General features: G+C 43.6%; 1 protein-coding gene across 6 annotated transcripts in view; it reads left to right on the forward strand.

Moving 5' to 3' along the window:
- Window positions 1-25,878, forward strand: part of LOC118390310 (neuroligin-2-like) — a 79,767-nt gene that overhangs the window by 19,173 nt on the left and 34,716 nt on the right. For 5 of the 6 annotated variants that reach the window (XR_008060598.1, XR_008060601.1, XR_008060600.1 and 2 more), the window contains exons 2-4: window positions 8,385-9,213; window positions 17,193-17,246; window positions 24,476-24,625. Coding sequence is in view for 2 of the 6 variants with exons in the window: in XM_052457316.1 (XP_052313276.1) it covers window positions 8,718-9,213; window positions 17,193-17,246; window positions 24,476-24,625 (700 nt within the window). In the remaining 4 variants the exon portion in view is untranslated. The remainder of the gene's footprint in view (window positions 1-8,384; window positions 9,214-17,192; window positions 17,247-24,475; window positions 24,626-25,878) is intronic. The other variant, XM_052457317.1, reaches the window with a different exon arrangement.

Raw genomic sequence — 25,878 nt, forward strand, 5'->3', positions numbered from 1 at the left:
CTGTACACACACACACGTATACTGCATCGCGAAGAGAGAAATATTATCTGTGAGTGATTTATGAGCTGACCTTATCATGCTGATATATAAATAAACCTGTCTCTCAGAGACTCGGCAGAAGTTAAGGCACGTGCTCTTTTGCAATTTCGACTTGCACTTCTCTGGCACTCTGCTATTTTCCAACCCTGGCGCCTTATTATAAGAGCTTGCTTGCGCTGAGGTGGGAGTGGTGGAAATAACTGAGGTGTGTCCTTACAAACGTGCCCCAATGTTCAAGCAGCGCTAATAGCTAAATGTCTCCAAATGTATTCAGAGTTCATTTTGATATTTCTGGTGGAGGTTAGGGTGCAGACAATGCCTTTTGCTCATGGAATGAGAGATGTGATTTATAATATCATGCTTCTGACCATATCCTATTTAACAAACAGATTGTTTTTCATTTAATTTGATGGGAGGGGGAATGATTCACCGTCCATGAGTTTGTTGAGAACGTACATGGCTCGAATGCAATGCAATTTTGTCTGCTATTTCTGTAGAAGTCCAAATATGGTCTGTGAGATGATTCCATGATGTTTATAAAGCATTACATCTGGGAACAGTGTCACGGTGAGTGGACATTCCCCATTCTCTTCATACTGGATCTATGTCCAGCTCCTGTGAATAGTTTGGGTGGTGTAAAACCCTCCATAGTCTTCAGTTTCCTTGTCTATAGGCCTATAATACGCCTACGGGGAGCAATTATGCTGCCTGTAACTGTTTAGACAGCCTATTTAAGACATATTGTTGTTTTTGTTTTTCATTGTATACTGTATTTTTAGGCCTTATCAATAGCCTAGTGAATTTAACTATGCTTGGCATGCCTATGTCCAGACTGCAATTTACTGTGTTTGTGTGTGTGTGCCTGCCTGCCTGCCTGTACCTAGGCTTGTTTTGTCTTGTTTTTTGGGGGGAGAAAATAGTGGTGGATCCATTTTCATAAAATCAATAATATTATGCATATGGCTGGGGGGTTGCTGCTAGTAATGCCCTCCAGGTGTGTTGCCCGTATTAATGATAGCGCACAATTTCCCGTGGTAGGCCAACAGTGTACTGTCATCTGCTAGCATAACTACCTTCGTTCCTCGTCTCCTGCTCTCTAATTTGTGGGAGTGAAAACTGGGTGGGCATGTGGTGATTATGAAGGTTTGGTCGATGCAGCCATAGCTATGTCTCCTTATTGTTGTTTAGTGTGTCATATTCCTTTCATTTCCTTCTCTTTGTCTTGTCTTGTTTTTCGGGGGGTGTGGGGTCAAAAAAACAAATGCATATTTATGAAATCTAATTTCAGCCCACTTGCCAAGTGCGATATTGCAGCAGGCCCTAATTATATCTGATAAATATGCATGACTAACGACATTTGAGGATCTCCAATAATCAGAGCAAAGAGATCTCATTAAAACACGAGGGTGACTCATATCTGGATGTAGTCATGAGGTATATACACCCTGAGAAACCATTACAGTCTAACATGACACCAACGCCAATACCACAACATCATAATGTTGAGAAACAGATCAACAATTTGATCAACACAGATCAATACACAAATCCTTAGTCATCAAGTATAGGAATTCCAATCGTCCACAATCACATCTCAAAAACCAATGTGCTGAAACTTCAAAGGTAGAAATGTATCATGCTTTATCTCAATCTCTGTCCTATTACCCTCATATACAATGTGACACAGGAAGTTGTGCTCTGGCTTTTACACCTGCCAAACTGGGATCATAATCATCATTGTCGTACTTCATTGTTTTAATGGGCCATATTTAAAACAGGACGGGTAGTTGTTGGCTGGCAAACCGATGGCATATCGGTCAGAAGAGGTCTCTCATCTGGGTGTAAATCTCTGTGAGAGAGGTTGGCACCTGACTCCTTCCTCTGCCTCTCCACTTGGCGGTCTGAGATACCAACCTTGGAACGTCTTTTCAAATCACACATTCTCACTCCGTTACGACCCACACAATATTGAACCTTTTAAAGGACAGATACAGAGTGTCATGTATCTCACTTTTTCCATTTATCTCCAGTAATGAAATGTACAATTTCACCCCATTGCTCTTATTGTTAAATATATCTATTTTCTTTTTTTATTACATAGATTCAAATAATGTGTGAATCTTAAAATTACAGACATTTAGAGTAAGAGTGACACTTTTTTCCCAGCTTTAATATTGCAGAAAGATTGTGGCTTCTATCAATGTAATTGTCTGCATCATTTCCAATCCCCCATATATATTTTGGGGAAATATACAGTACCAGTCAAGTCTGGACACACCTGCTCATTCGAGAGTTTTTTTTTTGTTACTATTTTCTACATTGTAGAATAATAGTGAAGACATCAAACTATGAAATAACACATATGAAATCATGTAGTAACCAAAAAAGTGTTAAACAAATCAAAATATATTTTATATTTGAGATTCTTCAAAGTAGCCACCCTTTGCTTTGATGAAAGCTTTGCACACTCTTGGCATTCTCTCAACCAGCTTCATGAGGTAGTCAGCTGGAATGTATTTCAATTAACCTGTGTGCCGTGTTAAAAGTTTATTTGTGGAATTTCTTTCCTTTATTAATGTGTTTGAGCCAATCAGTTGTGTTGTGACAAGGTAGGGATGGTATACAGAAGATAACCCTATTTGGTAAAAGACCAAGTCCATATTATGGCAAGAACAGCTCAAATAAGCAAAGAGAAACAACATACCATCAATACTTTAAGACATGAAGGTTAGTCAACCAGGAACATTTCAAGAACTTTTAAAGTTTCTTCAGGTGCAGTCGCAAAAACTATCAAGCGCTATGATGAAACTGGCTCTCATGAAGACCGCCAGCAGGAAAGGAAGACCCAGAGTTACCTTTGTAGCAGAGGATAAGTTCATTAGAGTTAACTGCACCTCAGAAATTGCAGCCCAAATAAATGCTTCACAGAGTTTAGGTAACAGACACATCTCAACATCAACTGTTCAGAGGAGACTTCGTGAATCAGGCCTTCATAGTCTAATTGCTGCAAAGAAACCACTACTGAAGAACACCAATAATAAGAAGAGACAATCTTGGGCGAAGAAGCACGAGCAATGGACATTAGACCGGTGGAAATCTGTCCTTTGGGCTGATGAGTCCAAATTTGAGATTTTTGGTTGCAAATGCTGTATCTTTGTGAGATGCAGAGTTGGTGAACAGATGATCAATGCATGTGTGGTTCCCACCATGAAGCATGGAGGAGGTGTGATGGTGCTTTGCTGGTGACACTGTCTGTGATTTATTTAGAATTCAAGGCACACTTAACCAGCAAGGCTACCACAGCATTCTGCATCGATACGCCATCCCATCTGGTTTGCACTTAGTGGGACTATCATTTGTTTTTCAACAGGACAATGACCCAAAACACACCTCCAGGCTGTGTTAGGGCTATTTGACCAAGAATGATATTGATGGAGTGCTGAGTGCTGCCTCCATAATCCCCCTACTTCAACCCAATTGAGATGGTTTGGGATGAGTTGGACCGCAGAGTGAAGGAAAAGCAGGCAACAAGTGCTCAGAATATGTGGGAACTCCTTCAAGACAGTTGAAAAAGCATTCCTCATGAAGCTGGTTGAGAAAATGCCAAGAGTGTGCGAAGCCGTCATCGAAGAAAATGGTGGCTATTTCGAAGAATTTCAAATATAAAATATATTTTGTTTAACACTTTTTGGTGGTTATGATTCCATATGTGTTATGTAGTAGTTTTGATGTCTTTACTATTATTCTACAATGTAGAAAATAGTTTTAAAAAACTTTGAATTAGTTGGTGTGTCCAAACTTTTGACTAGTACTGTATATATTTTAAATATATATATTTTCAATACTTAGGCTTCTACTTCCAGCTTATACATACTGTATACATTTTACAGACACAATATATTTGACATTAGTTGTCTTTATTTGTTTGTTTGTTTTAGGTCCCAGCCTTCAGCTATCCTCAACCCCTCCCATCTATCTCTGAAGGCCATCCTGTTTTGATTTCTAATTACCATATATTCTTCAACTGTGCTGTTTCACAAAAGTTCTGAACCTTTCTGTTCTCATAGTTTCTACAGATACACATTTTTGCTAAGATTATTATCACCCAGCAGTGCTATTTGCAGAGTTAGCGCAAGGTAAATATTGCAATTCTTTAGCCTTGAACCTGTGACCAAATTCAAGCTACATATGGACAGTACCAAAACAAATGATGTAATGATTCTGTCTCTTTACAGCACAATCTGCAGAGCTGGGATGGTTGTAGCATTCGGAAACTTTTCAGACCCCTTGACTTATTCTAAAATTCTTATTCTTATTCTAAAATGGATTAAAAATGTAAATGACTCATGAAACTACGCACAATACCTCATAATGACATTGTGAAAATCTGTTTTTTAGAAATGTATAATTTATTTTATTTTTAAACTCATTCCTTATTTACATAAGTATTCAGACCCTTTGCTATGAGACTTGCAATTGAGCTCAGGTGTATCCTGTTTCCATTGATCCTCCTGGATGTTTTTACAACTTGATTAGAGTCCACCTGTGGTAAATTCAATTGATTGGACATGCTTTGGAAAAGCACACACCTGTATATACACTGCTCAAAAAAATAAAGGGAACACTAAAATAACACATCCTAGATCTGAATGAAATATTCTTATTAAATACTTTTTTGTTTACATAGTTGAATGTGCTGACAACAAAATCACACAAAAATTATCAATATAAATCAAATGTATCAACCCATGGAGGTCTGGATTTGGAGTCAAAATGAAAGTGGAAAACCACACTACAGGCTAATCCAACTTTGATGTAATGCCCTTAAAGCAAGTCAAAATGAGGTTTAGTAGTGTGTGTGGCCTCCACGTGCCTGTATGACCTCCCTACAACGCCTGGGCATGCTCCTGATGAGGTGGTGGATGATCTCCTGAGGGATCTCCTCCCAGACCTGGACTAAAGCATCCGCCAACTCCTGGACAGTCTGTGGATGGAGCGAGACATGATGTCCCAGATGTGCTCAATTGGATTCAGCCAGTCCATAGCATCAATGTCTTCCTCTTGCAGGAACTGCTGACACACTCCAGCCACATGAGGTCTAGCATTGTCTTGCATTAGGTGGAACCCAGGGCCAACCGCACCAGCATATGGTCTCACAAGGGGTCTGAGGATCTCATCTCGGTACCTAATGGCAGTCAGGCTACCTCTGGCGAGCCCCCCAAAGAAATGCCACCCCACACCATGACTGACCCACTTCCAAACCGGTCATGCTGGAGGATGTTGCAGGCAGCAGAACTTTCTCCACGGCATCTCCAGACTGGCACGTCTGTCTCATGTGCTCAGTGTGAACCTGCTTTCATCTGTGAAGAGCACAGGGCACCAGTGGTGAATTTGCCAATCTTGGTATTCTCTGGCAAATGCCAAACGCCCTGCACAGTGTTGGGCTGTAAGCACAACCCCCACCTGTGGACGTCGGACCCTCGTACCACCCTCATGGAGTCTGTTTCTGACCGTTTGAGCAGACACATGTACATTTGTGGCCTGCTGCAGGTTATTTTGTAGGGCTCTGTCAGTGCTCCTCCTCCTCCTCTTCCTTGCACAAAGGCGGAGGTAACGCTCCTGCTGCTGCGTTGTTGTCCTCCTACGGCCTCCTCCACGTCTCCTGATGTACTGGCCTGTCTCCTGGTAGCGCCTCCATGCTCTGTACACTACGCTGACAGACACAGCAAACCTTCTTGCCACAGCTCGCATTGATGTGCCACCCTGGATGAGCAGCACTACCTGAGCCACTTGTGTGGGTTGTAGACTCCGTCTCATGCTACCACTAGAGTGAAAGCACCGCCAGCATTCAAAAGTGACCAAAACATCAGCCAGGAAGCATAGGAACTGAGAAGTGGTCTGTGGTCTGTGGTCACCACCTGCAGAACCACAGGCCTTTATGGTAAAGTGGCAAGACGTAAGCCACTTTTAGTAAAAGGCACATGACAGCCCACCTAAAGGACTAAGATTCTCTGGTCTGATGAAAACCAAGATTGAACTATTTGGCCTGAATTCCAAGCGTCATGTCTGGAGGAAACTTTGCATCATCCTTACGGTGAAGCATGGTGGTGGCAGCATCATGCAGTGGGAATGTTTTTCAACGGCAGGAACTGGCAGACAAGTCAGGATTGAGGGAAAGATGAACGGAACAAAGTACAGAGATATCCATGTTGAAAATCTGCTCCAGAGCGCTCAGGATCTCAGACTGGAGAGAAGGTTCACCTTCCAACAGGACAACGGCCCTAAGCCCACAGCCAAGACAACGCGGGAGTGGCTTTGGGACAAGTCTCTGAATGTCCTTGAGTGGCCCAGCCAGAGCCCAGAACCCGATCTAAGAGAGACCTGAAAATAGCTGTACAGCAATCCTCCACATCCAACCTGACAGAGCTTGAGGATCTGCTGAGAAGAATGGGAGAAACTCCCCAAATACAGGTGTGCCAAGCTTCATACCCAAGAAGCGCCACACCCAAGAAGACTTGAGGCTGTAATCACTGCCAAAGATGCTTCAACAAAGTTCTAAGTAAACAGTCTTTATACTTATGTAAATGTGATATTACAGTTTTGTTTCAGTTTTGCAAAAAAAACTGTTTATTACTTTGTCCTGATGGGCAATTGAGTGTAGATGAAGGGGAAAACTATTTAATCAATTTTAGAATAAGGCTATAATGTAACAAAATGTGGAAAAAGTCAAGGGGTCTGAATACTTTCCGAATGTACACTATATAACATTCTATTGGGTGCAAAGTTATTGTATCATTTCAATTGAAAAACGTTGTTTTATGTAACAGTTCATAAACCATGTGCCATGGAATCGGTACATCGAAAATCTCTTACCAACTATTTTGCAACCTGTATTTCTCAGCTGTTAATGTTTTGGTCCTTAAATGAATCTGGTCTACTTTTTTATTCATCACAACTTTCATTAACCAATTTTGGTCTTTAAAGCAGGGCCGACAGACAATTTCCTTCTCTGGCTACCACTTGCCTCCTCCATTTTTGCGGTAATGCTTCAATCAGTTGGTTGTAATTCTGGATAGAGAAGACGTTTCCATATTTTTGATAACTGTATGTGTGACAACTCCACCAGTCCTATTTATGATATTTTTTACAAAGATTATACCGTTTTTAAAAAACATTTCTCAACAAATGTATATTTTTTAAGCAATTAGTATATTTGAGTTTAGCCATCATTTTTGTTGTGATATTTGTTCTGTCTTTTCTGGTAGATTAACCCGAAATTGCAACCAGCTTTCTATGGCTTGTTTTAAAAATAGTGATATTTTGGAAACACTATATCCCTGACTAAGTTGAATGTGTACAGCATAGTCGATAACATCCATTCAGTATAGCTGTGTCACTTCCATGACATTTACAGACAGCCTAGCCTGCCGGTCTTAAAATGGAGTCAGTTATTTTACCTTTATTTAACTAGGCAAGTCAGTTAAGAACAAATTCTTATTTTCAATGACAGCCTAGGAACAGTGGGTTAACTGCCTGTTTAGGGGCAGAACGACAGATTGGTAACTTGTCAGCTTGGGGATATGAACTTGCAACCTTTTGGTTACTAGTCCAATACTCTAACCACTAGGCTACCCTGCTGCCCCAAATTGTTGTCTTTACAGGCAGCTAGCTGGCTCCTTTCTCCTTTCGCTCAGCCTGATAGGGCTCACATCCTTGTCTTGTCATAGCGTGTTGTAGCATCATATGCCATCACTGTAGCGTGTTAGTCTGTCATCAGGTGGAGTGGCTGCAGCAGGGGAGGTGAGGGGCGGTGTGGAGGTGGGGTGGGAGGTATTCAGCAGACAGTGAGCGCTAGCCTCATAAAGCCTTTATCACGCCTAAACGGCTCCATCTCCCAAAGCCAGGGCCAGATTAGCGCCGCCCATTCGAGTGGAACCATGAGAAGGCAGGAACCAACTAAACAAAGCTGTGAGGGGGAAGCCAACATAGACGCACCGGAGGGGGGTGTGTCATGCTTTTTTTAGGCTTCCTGATTGATGTGTCAATGGGCTTTTATTGCTGTTGTGTTCTCTGAAGAGTCAAGTCGATTACATGGAGAGCATTTTACACTTCAAAGTACCGTAGCATGGATGGATATACAGTATCCAAGATGTGAACATGTGAATGGCAGCTCAAGTGCACAATGTACACAATGTAATGCAAATCTTACGTGCATATGTAACTGATGTAGGACTGCCGTTTTTACATAATACTAAAAACGGCTATAGTTAATGACTCTGTGTGTGTGTCTCTCCAAACACAGACCCACTAATGAAACATGACCTCTGACCCTTGTGTGTACCCAGGTGTGGCGTGTTGGCCGAGGGAGCTGTCAGTCTGCAGCTGGCCTATCTGGAGCTCTCAGGAGAATGGACCAGAGCAGACAGTCTAGCTGAGGATGCCCCCCGTCCATCCCCATCTCTACACCTGCTCTCTCACTTCTCACACCATGCTGGGAAGACGCACTCTGCACCTCTGCTTCTGACCCCCCACCCCCACCCCTCCCAATACCTTATTTATCCCAGTATCTCCAATAACCTACTAATTTTAGGTTATTTGGAGGTCCTTTCTATACCCATTTCTGCCCACGAGTGAACTCTTGGTCATAATTTGTTTTTGTGGCCAGAAGACTGAAGGACATGTCCTTCTTCTCAGAGAGTGGTCCCAGACGGCAGGGTTCTGGTGGGACGCGGCGCTCCAGCCCCAGCAGGATGTCTGACCCGTGTCTGGTGTGTCTCCTGAGCCTGGCCCTCTGCCTGACCCTGTCTTCCTGTCAGCGGGCCGACCTCAGCGGGAAACACCCCATGGTCACCACGGGCTATGGCAAGCTGCGCGGCGTCAGGAAGGAGCTCAACAACGAGATCCTGGGGCCCGTGGAGCAGTACTTGGGCGTGCCCTATGCCACCCCGCCCATCGGCGAGCGTCGCTTCCAGCCCCCTGAGGCACCAGGTTCCTGGCAGGAGATCCGCAACGCCACCCAGTTTGCCCCTGTATGCCCGCAGAATGTACACGGGGTACTGCCTGAGATTATGCTGCCGGTGTGGTTCACTGACAACCTGGATGCTGCAGCAGGCTACGTTCAGAACCAGAGTGAGGACTGTCTGTACCTCAATGTCTACGTGCCCACTGAGGATGGTGAGTCCAGCTCCTGTTCCATCTATCAGACCAGAGTAAACTTCCAGTCAGGCAGGCTCAGGCTAGGACAGACTGTCTAGGGTTTCTACTGCTGGGGATGAAAAGATCTCCTCAGTTTTGGTCAGATAGTTCATTCACATCCTGTTCTAACTGGTGTGGAGTAGGTTAGGTTCATTTAAGGTTAGCAGTAAGATACCACATTTACACCTATCACTACTAACATGGTGTTTGTTTCGTCTCCGGTTGAGAAGCAGGTCCTTCTTGGCTATCTCACTCCAGAGTAAGACAGTAGTGTGAAAATGACCAGGATGCATCACATGTGTCATCCTCCTCAGCCTTTTTATGTCACAGTGCAACTGTTATTTGGTCCCAGCAAGAGGGAACGCTATTGAAGCATCTTTATAGAGTGGTATCATTTGGATCATTCTTTCAGGAGATTGTAATCAGAGACACAAGGGCTCTTAAGCTGAGCCAATAGACACCCATGAGATTACCAAAGAATAGCAGCACTTACACTCATGTCAGCCTCGATTACTGTTTAGTCTGTTGTTCAGGCAAGGTTTCCTTGATATGCATACTGTACGCCAGTCCTGTCAGAGCAAGGGATTTTTAGCTTCAGTGTATAGTAGAGCTGGAAATTGCCCAGGACCTCACAATAGGATATTCTATTTATTTTAACAGGGAGTCATGCCGAGACCAAGGTCTCTTTCACAAATGAGCCCTTTATACTCATCAATACACATCAAGCAATGTGTCAATCAATATACACTATATTTTCACGATACTTATTTATTGGGATTTTCACGATTCTATATGTATTTGACGTTCCAGACATGTTTCTCACTATATGTCTGCTGCAGAGAGATGAGAGGGAGCATGAGAAAAAGAGTGTTGGCCAACCATAAAAGTGCTCAAAACATGTTGGCTCACTATTTAAAAAGAAGATGGATAACACGCTATAGGATGAAAAATACTGGAGTCTTGGTTCAGGTACAGCCGACTAGAGCCAGCTAGCAACAAAAAACAACAACCTTGGAGTCCAAACTATTGATATAATATCCTCCAAAATGATACATAACTGTCAAACCCCCATCACTAGTGTATAGTGATGCTTCATGCTTTGTTGAAGGGTCGGCTCGGTCAAAAGGTCAGTGTTTGTTAGCTATGCTACTCCCTCACTGTGTGTCCACATTTGTTGAGGAAGTATATTCACCCATGGCTTGAGGATTGAGACATGTCAATGACAAAAATGTACTAGATAACATAAACTTAAAATGAACATGAGTTCTTGGCGAGGGACAACCGAAAATCTAGACCACAGTATTGAGAGGGAAAAACATGTCCCTCTAATGAAGCAAATTGGTGAATTGTATGTTTACACCAGATCATCTCTATTGTCTGACCCAACTGGGCTTTGTTTGTTTCCCCACTGTGTGCTCGGGAAAACAACATTGTGCACATACTTGTGAGACTTCTAGGTTTAGCATTTACATATACGGGATTTGTATCTCCATTTTAGGCTGCCCAGTCGGCTTGCTTGTATCAAGGGCATTCGGGTTCTGAGAATTTCAGCTGTGCTCCTCAAATCCTTTGTGTACTGAATCTCATTGGAGTTGAGCATTAGCTATAATCAGATTTCAGGCAGTGTTACCAGTCCGTTTGGGGTTAAGCCATTTATAGCACTCATATTTAATTATTTTCAAGACCAGCACACCAATACACACACACACACATGCGCGCACACACACGCACACACACTCCGAAAGTTAAATTCCTTTCCTGAAGATGATAATGTAGGTATGACATGTTAACATGCTCAGCTCAGTAACCAGTAAGCACAGTGAACCTATGATCAGGTTGAGAGACTTCATATGCTACAGATGATAGCTCATCTCCTTGGTTGTCATGGAGGTCAACCTCTATACATTAGCTTGTCATAATTGGTTGATCCAAAGCATCACTGCAATAGAGGGCCTGAGAATCCTAGCCTCATTGGTTCCCACTATCTGCCACGAACCAATCATCTCAGTAAGAAGTGCTTGCCTCAGCAGATCAGCCTGCTTCCATCTGCATCAAGCAGTGTTCTGACGGGGGTCTGCTGATCTCTGATTATATTCTATGTGACAGAAATCTACTGCTGAAGATTGACGTAAAAACTTAAAGGCACAATCTGTAAGATTTCCTGCTGTTTCATGTTTTTTAAATTTGTATAATTGATAGCATAGCTCAAACCAGAGTTTGGGCTGCTGTTGGGTTGAAGTACAGACTCTGGATTGGCTTTAAGGAGAGGGATAAAAAAAGTGTTTTACTATTTTCTTTTGACAGGTTCTGCCCCCTTGTAGTCGATTAGTTGTCCAAGCATTGATTTATTTTGACTTAATAAAAACATAATGGAACATAACAGTGTAACCTCAATATTCTCTTCAATCAGGACCAATTAAACACATTTGGAAAGGGAAGGATTTTTCTTCAAAGATTGTTCAGTATTCAGTAAAGCTAATTAGCAGGTAGTGTTTAACATAAACCACATTCACACACACACACACACACACACACACACACACACACACACACACACACACACACACACACACACACACACACACACACACACACACACACACACACACACACACACACACACACACATACACACACACACACAGTACTGACTTCACACAGAATTGCAGTATGTTGACCCCCCTGTACTGTAACACTGACCTCACAATAGAGACGCTTTTTATAGACCTAAGTAAATGTCTAGGCTCTATAGTGTTACTGTAGTAACATATTGGGCTTTGCTTCACCCCATGATATGTCAAAACCCAGCTCACACAGTATACTAGATGTAATGGGCTTAGGCTACAGTCTACATTTAGTCGACATGCATATTTCAATGTGTATGAGGCGTTGTAACAGAGAGTTCGAGTGTTTGCAATCCCATTGTGATGTCTACTCAGCAGCAATACACTGCGAAGGATGTGACATCACAATCCACCAGGCCACGTCTTGGCAGTGTTCCAAATTAATTTCCGTTTTAATCCGATCAATATGTTCCACAGCCAAACAGAAAGATGGTACGTGCTCAAGAGTCATTTCAAGCTTCAGAGTATAATACACATGAAGACTGGTAGGGTGATGATGATTGGTGGGGGAGGGGAAACTGATATGAATGTATAAATAAATGAATAAATAACAATTGACACTGCAGAAGAACTACCGTGTGAATTGCCTCTTGATGCAAGAACAAACCTCAAACAAATGATTCTATTTTTGCTATCGCAGCAGCCCTTGATCTGGTGAAAATTGGATCAGGATTGTTCTTCGGGGGAAATGAGACATCGTTGTGTACTGTATTGTAGCAGTCGCACCTCTGCTAGCTCCTGCCTAGTGCACAACTCCACAGCTAATTAGCCCAGAAACTGAAGGTTTATCTAATTCCATGTACACAAAAGAGGGATGCCTTTGAAAGTGAGCTTTGGGCTGGGATGGGAAACGAGGGGCACCAGAAACACTGCTGGATTCTAGCTCGACCTGGCCAACAGACATTTTTCATCCTGTTGATTAATTGCATTTAATCAAGTGAGCCAGCACCTTGAACACTAAATAGTGTATGAATAGGGTAGTGAGTTATGTTGTAAATCTTTTCTAAATACTGTAAGTGCTGGAGAGAAGGGGAGATTACTGTAATTGGGAAGCCTGCGATTGGCTTGTGATTGGCTGAAATCATATTCTATGTCAAGTTGCTATGGGTTATGCTGCTTGGGAGGAAAATGGATTGTGTGTGATTTGGTTATTCCCAAGGGTACAGGAGTGCCTGTCTGTGAGTGAAAGTGTGTTTTTTTTTACATGTGGCTTGTGTTCTTGTCATATTCTGTCACATATTGTTAGGGGTCACTGCTCACACAGGCCTGTCGCTGTCCTCATCTATTACTTCCTGTGTGTGAAACAATTGAGTGTTCTTGAAAATATCAATGTTCCATGTTCATACAGTATTGACTTATTTTGACTTGCTTCGGGTCTATGGATTATTACAGTTTCCACACATCACAGTTCAATATCCCACACGCCCAAGGCCTGTTTAGTGCACCACTCTATGTATCCCCCTTATTGACTGTCCCTCTAATGGACCCTCATCTGCTACCTGAATCTGAGGCCTCAGAATGACCCAACACTCACAGACCATAGAGGAAACCACACATCACACCCTTTTGCCCAATTTTACGAGTAGTACCGTGGAAGGAGGAAATACTCAGACAGAACCCCCTCTGCTCTCAGCCTCTGAGCTCCTCCCTCCCTCTCTCTTTGTATCCCCCCTCCCTCCTCCTCTCTATGCGGGCTGTGGTAGAGGAGGTCACAGGCTCTGAATGCAAATCAGTTCCATGTCCTTCCCCACCAGGCCGCTATGTAGCCTGCTGCGCCCTCAACGCCAATGAAATTTGAATTGCTTTTTAGAATAATGAAAACAAAGCTGACCTAATGTCAGAGACAAACACACACAGGGGCTCTTTCTAGTCCAGCTGTGCCTGGGTTCCTCACGTGGAGAATCCCCTGTACTGTATTAGCCGCCAGCCTGCTCGGAGAGAGCACTGTGTCATTGCCTTCCTATTTCCCCCAGACGGTCGGATCGTCCGTATTTCAGCAGGCGGGGGCCACAGAGCTAGGTATGGACGGAGGGAGGGGTATGGGAATGGCACTGTGAACACTGTGAGCCGCTGGAGAAGCACGACGGTGAGGGCATGATGCTGTGTCTCACACCTCGTCAAACACACAGCACAGTACGGTCATGACACACTGGGGAAATGGAGAAGGACAGCAGACAGCAGCTTATGTTCAGGCCGCTCCACGCTCACTCAACCGTGGAGAAACAGTGTTGACTGGGAGGAGGGGGACAGGAGCTGAGCTAAATGATCATCTGTGGACCACTGGATTTCACTGAACGCCAGCCCATTACATCATGTGTCAGTCAGTCTGCTGCCCAGCTCCTAATTGGAGCACATGTAAGGGCTGAAATAGATACTCTGTTCCTCTGTTGACCCAGCTACATTTCAACTGCACATATATTCAAATCAAGCTTGTTAAAATTCTTTAGACGTTTTTTTCATCGGTGTGGTTGATTATTATGCGTAAGATGTGTTTTCTTTATTTTCTCACTCTTTTGGTTCCATGACTGATCCTGGCTGCATCTTCCTGCCAATTTCACTTTATAAATGGTGTTAGAATCAGGGGCCAAGCTGCAGAAGAATTCTCCAAGGTAAAATAATCGGAATGAAAAATGTATTTGTGCCCTTATTGACCTGTCCAGAAACCGAAGGGAAGGCTTTCACATCTAGTAACACTGTTCATGCTCAGTAGTATGCAGACAAAAGGGGTGTCTACCGTTCTTTACCAAAACTTGTTGTGCCGCCATCCTTTACCTGGAAGTGTAACAATGAGTTCATTGGCGTGAGATTGATGGCTGAGAGATGAGGAAAGTGGCAATGAGGTTGTCCCTTTTAAAATGAGGCATGTAGTGTTCTACACATGCATTGCTTGCTGTTTTAGGCTGGGTTTCTGTACAGCACTTTGAGATATCAGCTGATGTAAGAAGGGCTATATGAATACATTTGATTTTGATTTGATGTACCGTATGTAAATACTGCAGTATGGTATACGTGTGTATGACATATGTCCGGTGGAGTATTTGTGACTGTTTCAAGGATGGATGTGTGTATTAAGGTGTTCTTGGCCATTCTCAGACATCTTGTTCAATGTCAAGCCATTGAAGCAGGCGTTTAGGTGCTGTAACTAATTCCTACTCTAAGCGGCTGGCTGTCCACGTGGAGCTGACAACTCCGTAGAACTGGCTCTGTCAATTAGATGTGAGAGAAGGCCCCAGCTACAGCCCCATGTAGCACCATTGCACATGCTGACATCGTCGCTGAACACAAAGACAAACCTGTTTTGTTTCTCTCCCCACAGAGCCATGTCTCTGTTAGGAAACAACGCTATCATACCTGCTTGTCGTATCCCAAAATGCACTGCAGAAAATGTCCCAAAGTGAGCTCCAGCACATTACATTTTCTCCTCCGACACAAAAAAAAAAACCTCCTTTAACAACTCAACAGATCCCAACAAAACACATCCAACAATCATCCCGGATTGAGCCTCCTCTCCCATCAGAGACAGAATTGGGCTTCCAGGAAGCATTACGCCCATGCAAAGTCTTTAACTGAAGTCTGCCACTCTATTTCAAAGGGAGACGGGTTCCATTTCAGCAGAGCTGCTCTCTGTATGCAGCTTAAGCTTTTTAATGGGTATTAGAGCAGGTATGAAATCACTGTGCTCTCCATTAAGCAGTTAGGTGTGGTATTAAAGTGCTGCTGGGAAAGTGCTGACTGGACAGAGGGGCTAATCTTTCTTCCCCTCCATTTACAGGCTGTCTACCTGTCGCCCCTCACCCCCACCCCCTTACTGGACCTGCCCTTACACCAGGGGGACTGGGGGCGGAAGGGAATCGGGTCAACATTGATCACTCCCCTTATAAAAGAGCACTTGCAAATGAGGATTGAGGAAGCACTATAGTAATGACGAGAGAGAGAGAGAGAGAGAGAGAGAGAGAGAGAGAGAGAGAGAGAGAGAGAGAGAGAGAGAGAGAGCAGTGCTGGTGCTCTGGGTGTGTCCCTGTTCCAGCATCCATTCGTCCAGCAGTGCAGAGTGTTGGCCATGCGTTTTGCCAATAGATCTGTCTTTGTGGCACAGCGTGACAGAGGCTGTTGTTAGCACCTTATAAGGGAGCCATCAGAAGACAATGGGAGAGATGTAGTTAGCACACTGTGAGACTGATAAAGCTGCTGGCTCACCAACAGAGAGTATACTGTGTCTGTTAGACGAGAGAGTGTATCGCCAACACACAGGGAGAGAGGATCCACTGGACACAGACGTCTATTCAACATCTATTCCACATTGGTGCGACATAATTTCATTGAAATGATTCAACCATTGTGTGCCCAGTAAGGAGTGTGTTAGCGCCATAAAGGGAGAGTGTGTTGTTAGCATAGCTAGCATGCCAGGTGGCACTATGTTATTAGCACACTGTGTGTGTGTGTGTGGACAGGCTAGCGTGCTAAATGCTAACAGTGATTGAGAGGGACGATAAAAGCTGTGTAGTGATTGGGCTGGCCATGTAGCGCTCCGCTGACAGATGGAGACAATAAACAAATGAACAGGATCCATATTGGCCAGGCTTACAGAGAGCGGCGTTATTGTCTTTCCCCTATGGAGCGTTTAACTGCCGTCACCATTCAAACGGAACGTGGACTTCTGTGACCTTGGCATAGGGGAGCCCTGTCAGAAGTCCTCACATGGCTGCGTAAATACTGAACCACCACTCCCTGGCCGGCTTCTTGTATGGTTACACTGGAGGAGGGAGAGACACTCATCACGTGTGTGTGTGTCCCTGGTCATCCCCTCCAGTGTAGTTGTGTATAGTGGCAGACCAGTCCCCATGGACGTGGTGTAGAGAGCCCAGATACCCTGTAGCCTGAGGGCTGCAGCGCTGGGCTAAGGGGCTAAGTGGGCACATGCTTCATGATGGGTTGGCATTCCCCTGTCTGCCTTCTGACGGCAAAGAATGATGGCTTGATTCTCTTCATTGATTTTCCTCTACAAAGCACTAACGTGTAGGGAATAAATGGGAAGAGAAAAACAATGAGATGTTCTCTGGGGTCGTTGACCAGGCAGCTCTTGGCTAGGCACTGTGCAGGGGAACAGGCTAGTTGTCTCCACAGGGCAAGTTGTATCTGTAATGCTCTCTTACTTTTGGCTTTCGGGTTGTTTCGGAGACTTTTGAAAATGAGATCGAGGTTGCTCTTCCTGCTTTGTCATTTTTCTCCTCTTGTGTTCTTCTTCACTTTTTAGTTTTTTTGCTTTTTCAGCAAAGTGCAATCTTTTTGAATTTTCTCTTTTCTCTTTTCCCTCCCTTTTTTTCTGAACCTTAGGTCCACTCACAAAAAAACACGATGAGTCTACAATGAACAAACCGAGGGATGAAGGTATTTTTGTTGCATGTTTTACCCTTTTTGTTGTATTTTTCAAACGTTTGGAGGGGATAGTTCAATTGAATAACAAACTTATACTATTAGTTTGTGTCTAAGTGTAATCACTTATTATTTTTCTCTGTAATTGTAATCGTCTCACAATAATATAATATATACAATTATACATGATTTTATACCATATACTTAAAACTAGCTACACTAGTTAATGGTGTGAAGTAGACTGATATAGACTCTCTCTCACACACACACACACACACACACACACACACACACACACACACACACACACACACACACACACACACACACACACACACACACACACACACACACACACACACACACACACACACACACACACACCTCAGTTGTTCCACCCATCCTTGCCACAGAGCAGTTTTCTCCTTTTTCGCTATATGGTTAATCAACCAATAAACAGAATTTGATATGCATAGAACTTTTTACAAAGTCATGCTGTTTTGACTGTATTCTGTCTTGCGCCAGTGAATATTTAACCTTGTGTAATATTCTTTACCTTCCATCATTTGGATTTGGTCATTTGATTGATCTACTTTACCATTTCTTTATTAAGTTATTTGTTGGGGAATAGGGGAGGATTTTTACAGTAAAAGCATGATCGTTTGGGTGGGTGGTGGGGCGGGGGGCTTGTAGGCTGTCATTTTGAATGGATTACAAGCAGTGGAGCTTGCTAACTGACATGCATTACACATGCAAATAACCAGGTAATCAGTTGTTAAAACTAGCCAGGAAAAAGATGCATTGACTTTATGTAATCAAGAGGTTTGAAAGATCAGACTGGTTACCATAGTGTTTTGTGTGTGCGTGCATCTTTGTGTGTGCATCTGATCAGGTGTTTGTGTGTCTGATTTGTATATATGTGCGTGTGATGATGTGGGCGTGCATGTGTTAGTGTGTATGCTGTTTACGTGTTGTCCCATGCTGCCGTCTCTAATTGCTATGCTTTAAAAGGAGACAGAGCTTGCTAATCCATTTGGAGAGGGAGAGAGGGGAAGAGGGAGAGAGGGAGAATATTTTCGGGCTGTTTTGAAGCAGGCAGGACAGTGAGGGCATTGTTGGCCCTGTAGGCCTGGGATTCAGGCTGAGTGAGACTGCTCCTGTCCTCTCCCCATCTGGACACAGGCTCATCCCCAACTGTCACTGCAAGGTTAGAGAGGAAATTGATACACACGTTCTCACACTCAAATGCACTCTTATCATGCACTAACACATGCACTCTTATCATGCACTAACACATGCAGTCTTATCATGCACTAACACATGCAGTCTTATCATGCACTAACACATGCAGTCTTATCATGCACTAACACATGCAGTCTTATCATGCACTAACACATGCACTCTTATCATGCACTAACACATGCACTAACACATGCAGTCTTATCATGCACAAACACATGCACTCTTATCATGCACAAACACATGCACTCTTATCATGCACAAACACATGCACTCTTATCATGCACAAACACATGCACTCTTATCATGCACAAACACATGCACTCTTATCATGCGTGAAAACACGCACATATGACCTCCAAGCACTCTCACATACACATGAATCCAGACACTGCTGCCATGTTCGCTCCGGTGCTGAAGCTTAGCAACACCTCCATGAGAATGAATGAATTATATATATTGTACAAAGGGATGTACAGCTACATATATATGATGTACAGTTCCTTCAGAAAGTATTCACACCCCTTTGCTTTTTCTACATTTTGTTGTGTCACTGCCTGAATTTAAAATTGATTCAATTGAGATTTTGTGTCACTGGTCTACAGATAATACCCCATAATGTCAGTGGAATTTTGTTTGTAGAAAATGTTGGAAATTAATAAAAAAGTTCCCTCAGTCGAGCAGTGAATATCAAGCACAGATTCAACCACAAAGACCAGGGATTTTTCAATGCCTTGCAAAGAAGGGCACCGATTGGTTGATGTGTAAAGAGAATAAAAGGACGCTGAATATCCCTTTGAGCACGGCAAAGTTATTAATTATCACTACAGAGATACAGGCGTCCTTCCTCACTCAGTTGCCGGAGAGGAAGGAAACTGTTCAGGGATTTCACCATGAGGCCAATGGTGATTTTAAGACAGTTAGTTAGTTTAATAGTGGTGATATGAGAACTGAGGATGGATCAACAACATTGTAGTTACTCCACAATTCTAACCTAAATGGTGAAAAGAAGGAAGCCTGCACAGAATCAAAATATTCCAATACGTACATCATGTTTGCAACAAGCCACTAAAGTAGCACTGCAAAAATTGTGGCAAGGAAATCAACTGAATACAAAGCATTGCTGGGGGCAAATCCAACACATCACAGAGTACCACTCTTCATATTTTCAAGCATGGTGGTGGCTGCATCATGTTATGGGTACGCTGTTATTGGCAAAGACGAGGGAGTCTTTTTTTGGATAAAACAATTTGGAATACATCTAAGCACAGGCAAAATCCTAGAGGAAAACCTGTTTCAGTTTTCTTTCCTACAGACACTGGGAGACAAATTCACCTTTCAGCAGGACAATAACCTAAAACACAAGGCCAAATCTACACTGGAGTTGCTTACCAAGACGACATTGAATCTTCCTAAGTGGCCTAGTTACAGTTTTGACTTAAATCGTCTTGAAAATCTATGGTACTGTAAATATTATATACATATGCATATTACATGCATGCCACATACGTGGGGCAGTGTCTAAAATCTGCTCCTGTGACTGGGTATGTTACTAACATTGTTAATAGTTTAATGAAATGCTGTCTGACAAGATGTGAGTCAATCACTTAGGGAGATCTCTCTGAGGAGACGGATACACCTGGAGACTGCTGCAGGTGGCTCAAAGACATATTTACTCACCATGAACAGACATGCTGCAAAATCATGTTAGACATGTACGCACATACATGCAATCAACCTCCAACGCACATGTACAGTGCATTCGGAAAGTTTTCAGACCCCTTGACTTTTTCCACATTTTGTTACATTACAGCCTTATTTGAAAATGTATTGAATTGTTAGTTTTCTCGTCATCAATCTACACACAATACCCCATAATGACAAAGCAAAAACATGTTTTTTTTTACATTTACATAAGGATTCAGTACTTTGTGGAAGCACTTTTGGCAGCGATTACAGCCTAGAGTCTTCTTGGGTATGATGCTACAGGGTTGGCACACCTGTATTTAGGGAGTTTCTTCCATTCTTCTCTGCAGATCCTATCAAGCTCTGTCAGGTTGGATGGGGAGCGTTGCTGCACAGCTATTTTCAGGTCTCTCCAGAGATGTTTGATCGGGTTCAAGTCCAGGCTCTGGCTGAGCCACAAAAGGACATTCATGACCATAGCCACAACTCCTGCGTTGTCGTGGCTGTGGGCTTAGAGTTGTCCTGTTGGAAGGTGAACCTTTGCACCAGTCATCAGACCAGATAATCTTGTTTCTCATGGTCTGAGAGTCCTTCAGGTGCCATTTGGCCAAATCCAAGCGGGCTGTCATATGCCTTTTACTGAGGAGTGGCTTCCGTCTGGCCACTCTACCATAAAGGCCTGATTTGGTGGAGTGCTGCAGAGACGGTTGTCCTTTTGGAAGGTTCTCCCATCTCCACAGAGGAACTCTGGATCTCTGTCAGAGTGACCATCAGGTTCTTGGTCACCTCCCTGACCAAGGCCCTTCTCCCCCAAATGCTCTGTTTGGCCAGGCGTCCAGCACTAGGAAGAGTCTTGGTGGTTCTAAACTTTTTCCATTTAAGAATGATGGAGGGCTTTGTGTTCTTGGAGACCTTTAATGCTGCAGAAAATGTTGGGTACCCTTCCCCAGATCTTTACATCGACACAATCCTGTCTTGGACTATTCCTTCAACCTTATATAGACAGGTGTGTGCCTTTCCATATCATGTCCAATCAATTGAATTTACCACAGTTGGACTCCAATCAAGTTGTAGAAACATCTCAAGGATGATCAATGAAGACAGGATGCACCTGTACCTATCTCTGTTTTTTATTCTTAAGAAATGTTCTGAAATGTCAAAAAAAAACTGTTATTCGCTTTGTCATTATGGGGTATTGTGTGTAGATTGATGAGGAAAATAATTTATTTAACCCATTTTAGAATGAGGTTGTAAAGTAACAACATGTGGAAGACGTCCAGGGACCTGAATAATTTCAGAATGCACATACTTGATACACACGGGAAACTGTTGAGTGTGAAAAACCCAGCAGCGTTGCAGTTCTTGACACACTCAAACCGGTGCGCCTGGTACCTACTACCATACCCCTTTTAAAGGCACTTAAATCGTTTGTCTTGCCCATTCACTCTCTGAATGGCACACATACACAATCCATGTTGCTATTGTCTCAAGGAAAATCCTTCTTTAACCTGTCCCCTCCCCTTCATCTACACTGATTTGAAGTGGATTTAACAAGTGACATCAATAAAGGACCATAGCTTTCACCTGGATTCACCTGGTCAGTCTATGTCATGGAAAGAGCAGGTCCTAATGTTTTGTACAGTCAGTGTACTTTAATTTAGCTCTTATTCACGCAGAGATAATTGAATGCTTTGTGTGGGTTATACAATGAGATCTATTGTCTTGCTTCCCTTGGAGGTCACACATACACACAACCGACATACAGCGACAGTCTCAGAGACAAAGGTCTCAGTTCAACCCTGATCGCAGAAGTTCAACCCTGATCGCAGAAGTTCAACCCTGATCGCAGAAGTTCAACCCTGATCGCAGAAGTTCAACCCTGATCGCAGAAGTTCAGCGCTGTAGGGCCGAATGCCATTTAAAGGCAATGTGTGCGTAGACGGCGTTCACAGTAAACTATGCTTTACATTTCAATCGCGCCATGAATGCTGAACTTCCGTGAAATGGGAAACGTATTTCCTGCTCCAGCTATTCCAAGTGTCCTAGCTCTGCTCTAGATGAGCGCCAGTCCAGTGCTACGTGTGTGTGTGTTGTGTGTGTGTGTGTGTGTGTGTGTGTGTGTGTGTGTGTGTGTGTGTGTGTGTGTGTGTGTGTGTGTGTGTGTGTGTGTGTGTGTGTGTGTGTGTGTGTGTGTGTGTGTGTGTGTGTGTGTGTGTGTGTGTGTGTGTGTGTCATTTGTCATGTGCTTGTGGAGTGTGACTGCCTGGTGACAGAGAGGAGAGCTGATCCATTAGCCAGGCATCACACCCAGGGCTCTGCTGGCCTGGTAATGCTGGGATAATTGAACTTGTTTACATCTCCTCTGGGAAATCACCAGAGGCTCACAACACACCGGAGAGAGGGGGGAAGGGAATGGAGGGTGGGAGAGTGTGTGAATTCCTCCATTGCTAAGTGTGTGCATATGCAATGTTGGTTGCATAAGTGTGAATATCGGAGAGATGAGAAAAGAGTGCGAGTGTGTGTGTGTTAGGGCTTTAATGTATTGTGTGTGAATGTTCATGTCTCTCGAGTGCACTGTATGTTCTATAAAAGGTGACTGCATGTATGTGTATTGATAAATTGTACATTGTTGCAGTGGTGTGTGAGTGATGCGTTCTGGTGCATGTGTAACCTGAGATTCAGGTTGTGATGCAGGCGGGTGTGCAAATACGTGAGTAGAATTTGTTACCACGGCAACAGGCTCCGAGTGAGTCAATGCAATGGAATGGCTGGTGCGGTTCTATTAGAGCGAGAGGAGGCAGTTTCCATAGCGACTCAGCATCGCAGCTGCCTGCCTGTGTCTCTGTGTGTGTCAGTGTGCGCGCTTTTGTGCATTTTCCTACATGCATCTCTGTGTCCGTGAAGAGACCTTGCCATGTACAACTTTGTAACGCTTTGTTTAATCTCATCCCATCCCACCATTTTCTTGTGACATTACTCTTTCTCCTTCTCTTGCTGACTCCCTCTCTCTCTCTCTGTCTCTGTTCAGGGGCCAAGTATCTTTCTTTCTATCTCTCCTCCTCTCTCTCTTTCTTTTCTTTCTCTCGCTCTCCTTCCTGTCTCTTTTCCCATCGTTCTCTAAGTTACAGTATGTATTTTCTCATCTCTCTCTCTCTCTCTCTTTTCCCATCTTTCTCCCTCTCTCTTTCCCATCTCTTTCCAGAAAGTCATCAGGGTAAACAGATGCTGTGGCTGTTATTTATGTTTCCACTTGGTCTGGCTCTCATATGAATTATCCACAGGGCAGACGCTAGGCTAACTGGGAACCACTGGCAGCTCTGCCTTATTAAAGACACGCAGACCGTACCACAGTACCTCAAAGAGAGGGGGACCCTGAAAAACCCAGATCGTACCATTATACTGCAGTAGGAGAGACCGTGGCAGACTGTACCATAACTCACCAGAAGGGACAGTGAGAGTTAGACTGTACCATAATACCACAGAGAGAGGGGACGCAGGGAAACTTACAGATAGGACCACAACACTACAAGAGGGAACAGAAAAATACAGACTGCCATGACAACACTAAGACGATGTTCCAATATCTAAAATGGCTAACCATTGATAAGAGACAGTACTGGATAGGTTCCAACCTTATAGCTTTCAACACTATTATAGATAGGACCACGACACTACAAGAGGGAACAGAAAAATACAGACTGCCATGACAACACTAAGACGATGTTCCAATATCTAAAATGGCTAACCATTGATAAGAGACAGTACTGGATAGGTTCCAACCTTATAGCTTTCAACACTATAATGTCACCTCAGTTCAGTATGAAGAGTAGGAATGAGCAGAAGAAGTGTATGTTTCAAACTTTGGGGATATAGTTAAAGATGAGGGAGATCAAAAGGCACATACAGATGTAGGATCTTAATTTGAGCCAGTTTGCTACATCAGGTGAATAATCCTGCAGCAACAGGGAATGTGTATTATTATGTTGATTATAATTAATGGCTTTTTTTTTGTAGGGACTGATACATTTTTCCTTTAGGGCCAGTGGAAATTAAACTTTAGAAGCCTTTTTAGCCTGTGCAGGAAAAATCTCAGCAACGAAAGAGTGATCCAATTAAGATCCTACATCTGTATGCAGATGAATGCTTTTTTTGTGAATGGCTCTGTGGACATTCCTGTGGATTGTTTTTTTGTAGATAGGCCAAAAGTTGTCATCTCTTTCTCAAAATCTAAAGTGTTTCTACTCTCTTTCTCTCATCCTCTCATCTTTTTGTGTTTGTGCATACTTCTGTGTATGTCCACGTCCCGTTCTTCGCCACAGATATCCGCGACCGTCGGAAGAAGCCGGTCATGTTGTTCATCCATGGCGGCTCCTACATGGAGGGGACGGGAAACATGTTCGACGCCAGCATCCTCGCAGCCTACGGCAACGTCATCGTGGTCACCATGAACTACCGTCTGGGCGTGCTCGGTGAGTCTGTCTGTCTGCATACTATGACACCACTTTTTGCTTGCACCATCAGGTCCCAGAACTCTTATTCTATGGTTTCACTCTCCTTAATTAGACGATTTACACTTATATAGAACGAGGCGCTTTTCCTAATGATGTGGACTGACCAGGAATATATCTGGGTCCTAGTTATAGTCTACAGCTAGGTCCTGATCACATGACCAGAACAGTAGAACCATCTGGACCTAGCTGTACCATGTGACCTGAGTTTTGTGTGCTCTGCCCTGACCCTGTGTACAGACTCTGAGCCAGTGGACAGGAGTTTAGTCAGCTGCTCTGAGGGGCTGACTGCCTGTTTGTTTCTACAGCTGTTTGTTTGTGTACTGTACACCACAGAGCATCCACAGTCTCCATTGTGGTTGCCAGGTTGGGTAATGGGATCTGGTTTATTGTATCAAGCCTGTCTCAACACATCAGAGTATTCATAAAGAGAGAAATGGGAGTATTTTAGGATACAGTCCAAGCTTTGCCACTCGTGTAAACACAGTGGAACGTGATCCACACAGGCATTGACAGACGGGGCCAGCCAGTAGAGGGAACATACTGCGAGTTTGAAGTGCACCTGGCAGCAGCTCTGTCCTGCCTGCTAGATTTGGGCCTGCCTGTTTTGAGGTGCATGTGTCATGTGCTGTTATGCTTTTCTACATCTGTCTGACAAACTGGAAACATTAGCGAGTGGAGCGTGAGAACAATCCGCTGTGTGAACTTAAGTTTCCTTAATGCACTATCTAATCCTTGCTCTGCATGCCTCTAATTCACTGATCCAAACAGTCCTCAATGGAGTCCATGTTTGCATCATTCCCAAGCCAAATAGTAGTCTTTGTCTGTGTGATTTACATACTGTATGTGTGCTGTGTGCAGTTTACCCATGTGTAGTGTACAGTATTTATGCACCACACACACAGTGACATACAGAGGTAGAGAGAGATCCTGCTGAGCGATGCAGAGAGATGATGCAGTGCCCTCGATTCCTCTAACATGGTTGAACATTTTGGTACGTGGGCGAGTAGACTAACCTCGCTCTCCCTCTCTCTCTCTCTCTCTCTCCGTTTCCTCTTTCTCTCTCTCCGTTTCCTCTTTCTCGCTCCCTCTGTTCTGCTTTTAATGGGTTACTCTACTGTACTGAAGTGTGTGTGTGTGTGTGGTATGTGTTTGCATACGTGCGTGTATGTTTGAATATGTAACAGTACAATGTGCCATCCATCCTCACCACC

Source organism: Oncorhynchus keta, chromosome 11 (assembly GCF_023373465.1).
Source record: "Oncorhynchus keta strain PuntledgeMale-10-30-2019 chromosome 11, Oket_V2, whole genome shotgun sequence".
NCBI classification, from domain to species: Eukaryota; Metazoa; Chordata; class Actinopteri; order Salmoniformes; family Salmonidae; genus Oncorhynchus; species Oncorhynchus keta.